The sequence below is a fragment of the Anopheles merus genome, chromosome 2R (assembly GCF_017562075.2).
Source record: "Anopheles merus strain MAF chromosome 2R, AmerM5.1, whole genome shotgun sequence".
Taxonomy (NCBI): Eukaryota; Metazoa; Arthropoda; class Insecta; order Diptera; family Culicidae; genus Anopheles; species Anopheles merus.
In genome coordinates, this window is record NC_054082.1 from 61,067,574 (window position 1) to 61,081,491 (window position 13,918).

The 13,918-nt window shown below is 48.0% G+C and overlaps 2 protein-coding genes across 2 annotated transcripts; both read right to left on the reverse strand.

The window, feature by feature from the left end:
* Positions 1 to 5,823: 5,823 nt before the first annotated feature.
* Positions 5,824 to 7,621, reverse strand: LOC121589202. The gene has a single exon (XM_041907925.1). It carries the CDS (start codon positions 7,405 to 7,407, stop codon positions 5,989 to 5,991), a length of 1,419 nt encoding a protein of 472 aa, XP_041763859.1. The 5' UTR covers positions 7,408 to 7,621; the 3' UTR covers positions 5,824 to 5,988.
* A 719-nt stretch (positions 7,622 to 8,340) lies between these two features.
* LOC121600803 (uncharacterized protein K02A2.6-like) lies at positions 8,341 to 8,926 on the reverse strand. Its single transcript, XM_041929562.1, is given in 2 exon segments — positions 8,341 to 8,677; positions 8,679 to 8,926. Coding segments are annotated over 2 exon segments (585 nt in total).
* Between the last annotated feature and the right edge of the window lie 4,992 nt (positions 8,927 to 13,918).

A 13,918-nucleotide genomic window follows, 5' to 3' on the forward strand; every position in this document is an offset into this window, starting at 1 on the left:
CAAAAAATGCCATAAGTGGTACCAATACGCGTGTGTCGGCACCACCGCGATAGTTGAATCCCGTATATGGAGGTGCGATTTTATGTGTGAAGCAGGCGGTAAAGTGCGAAGCCAAGGAGAATAGGTGTCCAAAAACCCCAATAGAAGCCATCGCGAAGACGAGGAAGCCAGCTGAAAGCTGCGACGGCGAAAAAATAGCCAAATCGCTTGGATGGGGGGAGTTTGGGAACGGATGGTTCGTATCGTAAAGGATGCAATGCAAGCGCTTGACGATGGGCGAAAATTGAACGACGAGATTTTGTTGACAGCGTTAGCAGGGGCAGAAAGCCTCATTAAATCACGACCTCTCACCTACATGCTCCAAAGCGATTCTAACGTAGAGGCGATCACACCGAACCACTTCTTGCTGGGCAGTTCCTATGGCAAAAAGCAGCAACTGCGGGAATGTCCAGACTTAGCAGAAACGCTTCGAAGCAGCTACAAGAGAGCCTCCGCGCTGACGGATGCATTTTGGGATCGGTGGCTCAAAGAGTATTTGCCCACCAAACACACGCGGTCAAAGTGGCACGACGACACCAGCCGGTTGAACGTGAACGATTTGGTGTTTATTGAAGAGGGTCCAAGAAAGAGTTGGTTGAGGGCGATAGTTGAAGAGGTGATTCCCGGTAGGGATGGCAGGGTACGTCAAGCCATCGTGCGGACCGCACAAGGAAAAAGGCTAAAAAGACCAGTTGTGAGATTAGCGGTACTGAACGTTGAAGTTTAAGAAAAGATAGCTTATCACCGAGTCCGCGGAATAGTACTTTAGTTGTAGGCCTACTAGTTCACTCGCGAAAAACGTGCTTAAATCTTGTAAATCCCTTAAACGAACGCACAGGATTGACGGGGTCGGGTGTTGACACGTTTTGGCACGCGGTATGATGTAAACAAACACCTGTCAGCGAAGCGAACGGATTAACCGGAGCGATTCCACCACCAAGCGCAGATTGGCGCTAGCGTACGATCAGGAGATTAGGCAGTGATAAGAGCGAGATGACTAGCGCTTCATGCTAAGGTCGCAAACCTTAGCGAAAGGGTCAAAGAAGGTCGAGTTTGGCGCAATTAGCAGCAAGCAGTTAGAAAGCAAACACGAGAGAGACCGGACAAATTTTAAAGCGTGCGCATTAAGTTCGAATCGCCGTTGTTGAAAATTAACGGAAATAAATTTATTTGTTACTAAAGTAAGAAGTAATGACGTACAGATGTGCGTTATTGCAGGCGACGCGCACACAAATATACTCGAGAGAACGATCACGGGAAGGTAATTCTATCGACTCGTATGCGTTAGAAACGGCTAGCAAAACACCACCACCGCGATAGCTAGAGCCGCTGAGAGAGCGATCACAGCGATAAACAGAGAAGTTGTTGTTGAAGAGAAGAGCAGATGAGATGTTGTCAACAAGCCAAGTTTCCGTGAGGGCGATGAGGTCGAAGTCAGCCTCCGATACTGCTAGGTGAAATTCTTTTATTTTAGTACGCAAACCTCTAACGTTTTGATAATAGCAGCTTAAATACTCAGCGGTAGCGTTGTCATTGTGGCGGTTGGATAAAGCGGGTATACGGTAAGTCAATTGAGCTGCGTTGTCAGAGCATGAGGCTTGGCGTGTTTGTTGCGTGCAATGAGCGGAACTTCGTCTAGTTGAGAAAAAAACGATCGATTGTAGACTGGTGCAAGTGCAAGTAGAGTTGGGTGCTTCCAAGGTATCATTCACCGGGAGGTGACACTGTTGTGATGATGTTGTTTCAGGACCAGGTGGAGTAGACGTGCGTGCGGCTAAACGGTGAGTCGTTGTTGGTGTGCGTGTGGTGTAGCGGTGATCGGTACCATTTGCTGGTGTGCGTGTTGTAAAGCGGTGGCTATAGGAGACGAGGTTTGGTGGTCGTGTTGACGGGATGGAAAAAACGCACGTACACCGATACCGACGGGCCAGGTGGATGGTGTGAGTGCCGCATCTCGAAGGATAGCCGGGACTCTCACTTTGAATGAAAGCCAATGCATGCTGTCCACACTAACCCCTCTTCTCAGCAGGCAATACGCTATAACGTCATCGGTGGCTAAGCGACGCTTTACAGAAGCGACCACTTGTTCTACAGTGACGGCCGTTGATAAGCGGGATAGGCGGATCCATATCCTATCTGTGAATGGCTCACGAGGTGCAGCTTGAAGCGGTGATGATAACGGATCGGTTCCCACCAGTTCATGCGGTTGTGTAGGTGCCGGCTGGACGGCAATCGTGGTATTGGTGTATGCGTTTGGCGATGACGCGGCACAAAGGATGTTACCGCGACTGTTTACAATTCTGTTTACACCAGGAGAAGCCGAATCCTCGATTAAGCGCCTCCGCTTTCTACCAGTAGCCGGTCGAGGATCAGGATTCCGAATGTGAGGCGTGGATGCAGTTTGAAGGAGGGTAAAACCACTGCGAACTTTTGCGAAAATAGGCTCAACGAGTTTGCCGATAGCTGCTACAGTTGAGGTGAGGGCGGCTTGGAAACCGACCTGGGCGCCTATTTCTTTTACCGAACGGCAGCGCGGATTTTTAATAATGTTAGTGCAGCCAATGCAGCTCCAGTGCAGGTCGACATTGGACAGTACTGCGTCAATCAGCTCGGGGAGCAGTTTGCAACAGCCGCGGTGGAACATAGCGTCACAATATGCACAACTGATGATGCAGCCGGTGGCCTCTAGCGGTTCAGCACACGAGAAGCAAATAGGCGCCATCGCGAAATCACGCGTAATCACAGCACAACACTGCTTAGCCGAGCAGGAAAAAACAGCAGGAAACCAGAGTTGCGGTGCAACTAAACAATTCGCCAAGACGAAACGTTGATGTGAAGCAGTTTAATAGTCCGTAGAATAGGCAACAATGCGATGCGACGCAGAAAACACAAGAAAATTACTGAAAAATCACAGAGCGCGACGAAAGTGCGGCCGAACAATTAAACGTCAAACGTTATCGTTATAGTAATGGGTTATGGGACAGGCAGTTCGGTGGAACGACATACACATACACTTATCGACAGATATTAGTAGGACATTTTTCTCACACCAGTCGGAAAAGCAGTTCACTGAACTTTCCAGGGAGATAGCATCGGATGCTTGACGGATTGGAAGGAATAGCTTAAGATCGTCCGCGTAGAATAAACATTCAGAGTAACTAACAGCCGAAGTAACGTCATTGAAAAAAAGTAAAAAGAGTAGTTATGTTGTTTTTTCTGTTTAATAATTCGGTTCAAGTTTGATTCACGTTAAGTTTGTTTTCAAGATAGAGCGGGAGTGCGTAAAAGCGAAGCTTACCCCGAAGGCGCGCCCGAAATTGACAGAGGTCAAAACACGGTTGGCGAGGTAGCGCAATAATTCCCAACAGCAGGTTGGACCATACATAACATTTCCTCCCTTCTTAAAGAGGAACTACGGCGAGTACCTCAGAGGTGGGCGGCGTGCCCTGTCGCTGCGACGTAGTACTGGTGGAGTGTTTCTAGCAATTGGTTCGGGGCTGCTAATCGCTGTTGCGTACTCTATACTCGATGACTCGGTTCCATCGGTGGACATGTCTGGGGAATCTTCTCCGCTGGATCGTAGTTGTGTCGGTTGGGTGTTGCCGTAGTAGTGCCTGTGTTGATTTTCTCTACCTGCTCGGGTTGTCTCCAGTTCGTTCGTTACTTAGGTGGACTGATTGTTGCTCAGGAAAGATATGATCTGGTCTACATGTCGCTTCAGATGTTTTCCTTGATATAAAACATCGTAATGTAGGTCTCCTAAGCGAGCATGCACCGTTGCCGGCATCCACTTATTCATTTGCGAGTTACCAGATAAGCAATAGATTAGTTGTCCCGGCAAGAAAGAGCGATAATTTGCTTTGAATTCCATATGTTGCTTTTCAGTGAGTCTAGCGTGTGTGTTTTGCGGTCGAACTAGATCTAAGCGTGTTCTGATGTTTCGACCCAGGAACAGATTCGCTGGTGATTCTCCTGTTTCGTTATGAGGTGCTTTGCGATATTCTTGTAAGAAGAGATTGAGGTTTGCCTGTAGGTTATGGCTTGATGTTCCCATCGCTTTCAATGCACGCTTCACTGTCTGGACGTAGCGTTCAGCTTGTCCATTCGTCGCCGGGTGGTACGGTGCGGATAGTTTATGGAATATTACACCACTTCTTTGAAGGAACGATTTAAACTCGGCGGATGTAAATTGGGTTTCGTTATCCGACACTACTGTTACTGGCGCACCATACGTAGCAAACAGTCCTTCTAGTAGATCAATGGTGGCGGCAGATGTTGTGGAGTGCGTTATTTTTACTTCGACCCACTTGCTGTACGCGTCAACCACCAGCAATAACATCGCTCCTGATACGTGTCCAGCGTAGTCGATGTGTATTCTCTCCCAAGGGTTGGATGGGTACTCCCAATGGTGACTACTGAACTTCGGTGGTGCTGTCGCTTGTTGTGCGCATTGTACACACGATTTGGCGGTTCGCTCGATTTCCATATCTATCCCTGGCCAGTAGACATAGGAACGTGCCATCGATTTCATTTTTACGATACCAATGTGCCCAGTATGTAGGTCGTTCAGGATCGCTGGGCGGAGGATTGTTGGGATAACCACCCGGTGTTCAAATAGCAGGCAGCCAGCTACCAATGTATACTTTGCTTCTGGTGCTTTGTATCCAGCGTGTGCAAGACTTCGGCCCATTTCGAGCTCCTGTAAGATTTTCCCGAGGTTAGGATCTTTGCGTGTCTCGTGCGCGATGTGTTCTGCTCGTACTGGTAGCTGTTGGATCTGGTGCAAGACAAAGCTCTCAAACTCGTCTTGGGCATTTCCTCCCTCATGAAGAGAAAGGCAATTGACATCAGATAGTGTAGATGTACTTGGGATACGGGAACAATAGTCGGCATTGGTATTTTGGTTTGTTGGTCTGTATTCAATTGTAAAATTGAAGTGTGACAAATAGTCGGCATAATTCGCCATCCGACTGATGCACAGGGTTGGTAATGATTTTTCCGGATAAAAAATTTGAGTCAGCGGTTTATGGTCTGTGATCAGTATGAACTTGCGTGCGTACAAGTAGTGAAAGAATTTCTTAATGGCCCACACGATTGCCAAAGCTTCTTTATCAATGACCGGATAGCGTTGCTCGGTTGATGACAAACTGCAGCTAGCGTAGGCGATTGGACGTTCTGTTCCGTTACTCAGACGGTGAGAAAGAACTGCACCTTAGCCGGTTTTGCTCGCATCTGTAGCTAGAATTAGCGGTAAGGTTGGGTCGTATTGCATGAGGACCTGTGGTGATATTAATGTTTCTTTCACGTCTTGGTATGATACGTCTGCTTCTGGTGACCATTCAAAATTGCTTGTTTGCAACATGTAACGCAGTACTTTCGTTCTCGCAGAGAGATTAGGAATGAATGCCGAATAATAGGTTGCTTTGCCTAAAAAAAGTTGCAACTCTTCTGGTGTTCATGGTCTTGGTGCATCTCGTATGGCTTCAACATGTTTTGAGGACTTGTGCAAACCTTCTTGGTCGATGCAGTGTCCCAAACACTCAAGGGATCGTACCGCAAACACGCATTTTGATCGATTTAGTTTTAGACTACTCTGTTGCAATCGACTTAATGTGGAATCGAGGGCTACTAGCAGTGCTTCGAAATCGGCAGCGAAAACAATAATGTCGTCATAGAAACTCACTACGTTGGTTAAGCCGTGTAGTACTGTTTCCATTCGGCGCTGCCAAATAGCAAGGATATTTGCCGCGCCATACACAGCTCGTGTCGGAAGTATGAGTCCATGCGTGGAGATATTCAGGGTGAGGATTTTACGAAACTCTTCATCGATTGTCAAGTGCGTGTACGCATCGGTTAGGTCTAAGTGGCTGAAAAGTGTGGCTCCCTTCATACGGTTGAAAATGGTTTCCACTCTGGGTATAGGATGTTCGTCAATAATCATTCTTGGGTTTACTGTGGGCTTATAGTTGCCAGTAATTCGGATATTACCATTTTTCTTAGCCACAACGTGGGTCGGCGAAGCCCACTCGGAAAATTCCACCTTTTCGTAAAACCCTGATTTGAGTTTTTTTCGATTTCTGCTGCGTACTTATCGCGTAACGCCAATGGCACATCTCGGGCTTTAGCAAAAATTGGCGTTGCATCAGGTTTGAGATGCACTGATGCTGGTGGTCCGGTCAATTTACCTGGAACGTCGCTAAACACGGAACGGAAACTGTCGAGCAACGAATTAAACTGGGTTTCGTGTTCTATCGTGAGCTTCGAGCTAGTAACAGCGTTGACATGTGTGTTTGGAGCTATCATTTTGCCAAGGTCTATCTGATCAACGAATTGGGCGATCCACTCACGACCGAAGAGGGCGTCTGTTTGTCCCGCTACTATGTACAGGTTTAACCGACGGGTTACCGTGCCAACAGACACGTTTACGGGCAATCGGCCCAGACAATGGATGCGGTGACCGGTGTAGCTGGTAAACTGCCTACCTGTAGGAAGAAAAGAATAGTTTGTTTTTAGTGACCGTAACGTGGTCTCCCCCATAATCCCACACGGTGCTCCCGTGTCGAGTTCCATGCTGGTGCGTTTTCCATCAATTTTTATATCGATCATCAATTTGGCAGCGGGAGCTGAGTTGCGTATCGTATTAATGGATAGTACGGGATCGATGTTGAAATCCGCAACCTGATCAATATTCGATCGTTTGCGTGGTGTGTTTCCTGCTCGGCAAACCTGCGAAAGGTGACCTTTTTTGTTACATGTATGGCATAGGGCGTTGCGAAAGCGGCAAAGGCTTCTTGGATGCGGCCCACCACAGCCGTTGCAGGGCGTAGCTGCAGTGTTGTTGCTTTGTTCGTGTGTCCATCTGGAATGTGAAGCGAACGTTTTGGTAGGAGGTTCTGCTCGACGGAATGGTTGTTGCTTTGTAGTCTGAGGGTTTTCATAACCCAACTTATTGGTAGCTTCTGCTGACGCCGACGGTGTCGCCGTGGAGATATCACGAACTGTATTCCGTGTGGCTTCGAGCGTTAATGCGATATCAAAAGCTTCTTTAAACGTGCTGGGGTTTTTTGCGATGATTTCGTCACAAATGTCGCGTGCTTCCATGCCGTGGAGCATTTGTTCAATCAACATTCTGTCGAGAAAATCGTCATACTCACAGTAGGCAGCCCCTTGTTTGAGTCGCAGAACAAATTGAGAAATCGTTTCGCCCCTTTGTTGCAAAATGTTACGGAATTTGACACTCTCGACAAACTTGTTCTTCTTCTGGTCGAAGTGGTTTTTGAGTGTTTTTTGAAGCTCTTCGTAGGGAATTTCCTCTGGCCGCTTTGGGGTGACGAGAAATTTAAGAGCATTGTTTAATTCTGTTCCCATGTGCACGCGCGCATAGTCCGCGTATTTATCGGTGGGGATATTGCTCAATTTTAGCGCCCACTCCAGTCTGTTAAAATAGTCTTCGACTGTTGATTCATCCGACGCATGAAAAGCCGGGTGCGAGAATGTTGGCACTTTTGGTTGGGGAGCAGCGTCGTCTCTATTCACCTGCGCGTTGGGTGTACCTATTGCCGATTTTATCGCTTGGGCGATCATTGTCGAAAGCTGTGTCATAGATTCGTGATCAAGCTGAGCCATTGTTTTTTCAATCCGTTTCACTTTGTGAGGAAACCCACTTCTGACACCAATATGTTGTTTTTTCTGTTTAATAATTCGGTTCAAGTTTGATTCACGTTAAGTTTGTTTTCAAGATAGAGCGGGAGTGCGTAAAAGTGAAGCTTAACCCGAAGGCGCGCCCGAAATTGACAGACGTCAAAACGCGGTTGGCGAGGTAGCGCAATAATTCCCAACAGCAGGTTGGACCATACATAACAGTAGTGGTGCCAGGTTGCTACCCTGTGGAACGCCAGAAGAGCTCTCAAACACGGTAGAAAAGAAGCAATCAACTTGTACACGAAATAATCGAATAGAATAGACATAAAGAATAGACAACGGCGCCTGCGACGAAAAATAGCTCGAAATTTCACTCCGTGTAGATCAAAGCAGCTCGTTTGACTCAGTCAATTAACTAAATAAAATGTGTTCAAATCTATTTTTTTGCATTTGGCATTAATTTGGCTCGTAAAAAACTTGATAATCCCACGACTTTTTGTTGTGTATGTGTTGTTCAACATACACCAAGTCATTCTCTGCAAATGATCGCTTGACCGCTTCATGCCGTTTGTTGAATTGTTCATTTTGTTTGTGATTAACGGCTGCAGTCGGAGGAGATGGTTTCCTCAACAAATCCAACGTAGTGCGCATCGTTCTTTTTCAAAACGCTTCGGTTGGAGACGTTCCCTTAGGTGTATTCCGGTTGGGTGTTGATCGGTACACTGAAAGAAACGTCTGTAGACGCTGTAATGTTGGTGATTCCCCCTTACCTAACTTCTTAAGGCCGCGTTTGAGGGAATCCACGAAACGTTCAGCTTGGCCATTCGACTGCGAGTGGTATGGAGCAGTACGAATATGGTTGATGCCATTCTCACTGCAAAACTGTTGAAACTATCCGCTCGTAAACTGCGTTCCGTTATCTGAGACTAGCGTGTCTGGATTGCCGTAACGGGAAAATGTTTCACGAAGCAGATCCAAAGTTGTTGTCGTGGTGGCGAAAAATTTCGGGCCACTTAGAGTAGGCATTTACAATTACGAAATAGTTATGTCCGTCGATTGGGCCAGCGAAATTAACGTGTACTCGTTGCCACGGCCGGTCCGGGAGAGGCCATGATTCCAGAGCCGCTTTCGTCGGAGCCTTCGCTGCTTCAGCACATGCATTGCACTGACGAACGAATTTCACCACATCGTCGTCGATATTCGGCCAGTAAATGTAGCTGCGTGCCAGAGACTTCATCCGCTCCATTCCTGGGTGTCCACGATGTAGCTGGCGGACGATTCACTTCCAGAATTTTGATGGAACGACGATTCGATCGCCGAACATGACGCAGTTATCGACGACTTGAAGTCCCTCACGTCTGACGAAGAACTTCTTCACATCAGGATCGGTGATTAGCTTCACGCTTGCTGGCCATCCTTCATCGATGTAACTAATCACTTGCTGCAGAACAGCATCCTTACGTGTCTCAGCCACTATCATCTGATGTGTGACTGGCAGATTGTTTATGGAGTCTTTGAGAATCGCCTTTCCTTCGGATTCGACATAGACGGCAGCTATGACGTAATTTTCATCTGGTCTGCGCTGTAATGACATCAGCCGGGACAGGAAGTCTACGTAGCTGAAATTCATCGTCGAGATGTGTTGGATCTCGAAATCATACAGGAGAAGTATTAAAGCCCATCGTTGCAGACGATTGGCTGTGTAAACTGGTATACCTTTTTTCGAGCCAAAATCTTTGAGCAGCGGTTGATGATCGGTTTGGAGAGTGAAATGCCGTCCGTACAGCATCTGGGAAAAGGGAAAAGGGTGACAGCGAATATCAACGCCAATGCTTCCTTTTCCACTTGTCCGTAGTTCATTTCCGCTGCCGTCAGTGAGCGATGCATGATGACAGCGCCTAGACCATACTTTGATGCGTCTGCCGCGACGATGATCTCCTTAGATGGATCATAGTGAGTAAGCAGCAGGTCGGAGTGTAAAATGGTCTTGAACTGCTCAAAAGATTTCTGACACTCTTTTGTCCAGTTCCAACGAGCATCCTTTTTCAGCAGGTCATCCAGGGGAGTCCTGAGGTGCTTCATCTGTAGAACGAATCGACCATATTAGTTGATAGCTCCGAGGTAGGAGCGAAGTTGCTTCACGTCCTTCGGGGGGGCATCTTGGCAATGGCTTCTGTTTTGGACGGGTCAGGCCGAACACCGTCCTTGTCCACGATCAATCCTAGGAAACCGATCTGGGGAAGCGCAAAACGACATTTTTCAAGGCGTAAATGGAAACCATACTCACGGACGCGTTCGAGAACAGCATAAAGGATACGGTCGTGCTCCTCTTTGGTAGGGCCAGCAATGAAGATATCATCGAGGTAAGATTTCACTCCAGAGATGCCAGCCACCATGCTGTCAATAATGCGTTGGAAAGCGCCAGGTGCCGACTTGACTCCGGGAGGAAGTCGGTTGTACTGGAAAAGGCCGCGATGTGTGTTCACGGTAAGCAGCTTGCGCGATTCCACCTCGACCTCAACTTGTAGATAGGCGTCTGATAAGTCAAGATGTGTGAAATAGCGTGCCTTAGCCAACTCCGCGAAAAGATCGTCAGGATGAGGTAAAGGATGACGGTCACATTCCCGCGCGTTGTTCAGCCCCATAGAATAATCACCGCACATACGGACCGAAACATTGCCCGATTTCCGTACGACGACTATTGGTGCTGCCCAGTCCGAGAATTGAACTGGAGAAATTATACCGTTTGTTTCGAGCCTTTCGAGTTCCGCATCTACTTTTGGAAGAGCCGCATACGCCACTGGTCCCTTCGGACAGTAGCATGGACGGGCCTCAGGCTTCAAGTATAACATCACTTGCGCTTTTGTGCATCTACCCAGCGTGCTACGAAATACCTCCGGAAACTGGTGCTTGAGGCGATCAACGTATTGGTCAGAGTTTTGATGTACGACGTTGACCAATCGGTACGGACCACAGATCAAACAGATCCATAGTATCGATTCCCAAAACGTTGAGATCGGCGCTATCAGAGATGAAAATGCGCCCTGTCTTGGTCACGTTATTGATAGTGATTTCGACTTGAAACTCTGCGAGGAGATTCAAATCACTACCAGACGCTGTGACAGCAGATTCATCGGTCGGTTGAGTGGGTGTTCGTCCGATGGTAGCCCATGTTTCGTTCGAAATGATGGTGATGTCGGACGCCGAGTCGTGCTGAAGCTTGACTGCTACCCCGTTGAGCTCGACCGAGACGAATTTGCGTTTCCTTCCGACGTTGCGAACATTGTAAATGCCATTCGTCTTCATATTCTCTTTGGGCTTCCATTGCTTGAAAGGCTTTGATGCAGCGGGCTTACTGCTTGAACAGTAGCCTTCTTTATGTCCTTGCTGCTTGCATCTAGTACACGTGTGTGATGCAAACGGACATTCACGAACGTAGTGCAGTTCCCCACATTTCCAGACAGACAAATCGGAGAGCTTTGAATTGATCCGACGTAAGCTTGGAAAGTTGAAACGCTTCGCAGTGTTTGTTGACCATGGCAGCATACGAATTAAAATCATTCGCGTCACTCTTGGCGTATTGCAGGCACTGGTAACGAGAGTGAAAAACCGACTTCTGGCGACCAAACAACTTCTTCAGTTTTGTAACGGTCTCATCCAGAGAGAAATCGCGAGGATGCTCTGGCAGAATAGTGTTCACGTACTTATCGTGCAGAGGAGTGCTTAATTTGCGTAGAAGCAATCTCACACGGGCGATATCGTCTAGAGAATGACCATCCTGAATGAAGACGTCTTCGTATCTAGCGTACCATGCATCAAAGAAAACTCCTGCTTCCGGATCGTACAGGAAATCTTGGATTCCATTTGCCAACGTGTTGTGGACAGACCGCTGCCTCATCCTGAGGGGTCGCCGTTGACCATCCTGCAGGGCTGTCATTTGGTGACGTCCTCAGTGAGGATCGCGGCGCGAGCAGGACCAGTCGTCCTCTCCCCGCATTGCGTGTTATTGTGTGTTATTAATTATTATTGTAAACAGTTGAACATATACCAAAGATAGTGTTAAAAATATATTCTGTTTGTGCCGTACACCACCGTCTTTATGTTTGTTTTGTGCGGACACAACAGTGGCGACGAGGATGGGATCCTCCTCGCATAGGGGGGGGTCCTACAACGAACCGACGCAGCACGGAGACCACCATCGCGGTTCTACCATCGCGCAAGATGGGCATGCTCGGGACTTGCGCGAAGCCGCGAAGGGATCCTCACTCCGCTGCAGCGCTATACCGGACAAGGCGAGGGGACATTCCTCTTTGGACCGTCGACACACGGCATCTCCACCACCCGCTGCAGCGTCATCGGACACACTGGTGCAGTATTGTCGTGGCGGCATCACGGTCGCCCCTGCTGCACCAGCATCATCATCGAGCCCGGTGAGCAGGCACAGTGCTGAGGCATATCGGCTGCCCCCTGTGCATCTTCATCGCCGGCGCTCCAGCTGCACCGGTGCATCTCGACGGCGACACCACTGTCGCCCCTGTGCAGCAACATCGTATGTGTCCCGGGTCACAATCGTCGTGCGCGGCATCACGGTCGCCCCCTGTGTACCCTCATCATCATCGTCAGCGTCATCATCATCCTGCGCGTCCTGCACAGCAGTTCACCGGCAGCGACATCACGGTCGCCCCTGTGCAGCGATTCCGGCTGAGCGGACGAAGCGCGTGCGGCACCACGGCCGCCCCCTGCTCAGCCGCACAGTGACGCCCCATCGGCAGCAGCATCCGGGAGAGCTGCCTCATCATCATCGGCGTCCGCTTCTGTTGCACCATCAACAACAACACCAGCAACAACGCAACAACACCTACAACAACAACAACACCACAGCGGCTGCAACAGAACGAGCGAGCGCAGCACATCGGCTGCCCCCTGTTGCAGCCCGCAACGCTCATCCCGCTCGAGCGTTAGACACGGAGGCCGGTCAGCACTTTCCAATGTTTTACACAGCGCCACTTGAGCCGTACGCTGGCCACGCCGGTTTTAATTACAGGACCAGTCGTCCTCTCTCCGCATTACGTGCGTGCGTTATTGTATGACCCATACCAAAGAATAGTAATAAAATACATATTCTGTTTGTGCCGTACACCACCGTCTTCATGTCCATTTGTGCGGACACAACACAACGACTCGATTGTCTTCTCGCTTCCGCTAGCAGCCGTCGAAAAAGTTCGATTTGCTAAATTTTCGATCTGCTGCTGCTGCTTCGCGACGAGATTCGTGAGCTGGACGAAGGCGTTTCGCAGATCCTCTTGGGACATTTTCGTTATTTGATGATTTCGCTAAAAAGACCTTCAAGATGCTTCTGATTTTTTCCGCGTCGCCAAATGTTACAGTTCAAACGGAGAGCAAATAAAAGCAAACTTGCTTGTTTGATGGTTAACTAAGAACTGATTTATTACTAAAGAAGGCTACTATGCCTAGGAAGCGAAATTATGCTGAGGCAAAATCCACTGTTTGGTAGTTGTCGCGCACACGTGTCTTTCGGAGCAGCAGCTTAAGACAGGCACAGTACACGCCGACTTAAGTACAATAATAAACGCACCAACTGGCTCTTGGCAAATAATGCATTCATTAATTTATTCAATTGATTTTATACTCTAAAATTGCTGACCGTCGTCGATCAGCATATTCTTCTTCAGTCTATTCTTCTTAGCCTGTTTTTCCATTTAATTGTTAAACCAGCGCGCATCGCTGGCGCGTTGCATAACCTACCTCCCACATGACATACCTCCCCCCGTAAATCCTCGTAGGGGAGTTACAATTCTAGGTCAAAAGTGGGTGGCCTGCATGGCGGAGGACCAATATTTTGTTTTAGATATTTCTTGATTAACATCTCGGAAACCAAGATGTCCGTAATAGAAACACTTAGTATGGTTATCGAGAAAAGTACATAGTTACTGGTTACCGATTCTACTTCGTTCGACTTATCTTTTTTTGATATGCTTAAATTTAACATAGGTTTGAAATATGCTCTAACCTGCTCAGATTTTATTAGCATCGTCGGTTGTATTTCGAACTTGCTCGTCAAAATGCTGCAGTCTAGTGACAAGGTTATGATTCCGATTGAGCAGCTTGGGGTAGTGAGTGTTTTATTACATTTTAGTATTATCTTATCATGGTTGGTAGAGAAGAACAGAATACTGTTTGGATTTGTAAGTTGTATAAATTCAGTGACTTCTGACCC

Excerpts from the sequence above, each read along its gene's own strand:
- LOC121589202 (XM_041907925.1), bottom strand. The coding sequence starts at position 7,407 with ATGGGAACAGAATTAAACAATGCTCTTAAATTTCTCGTCACCCCAAAG.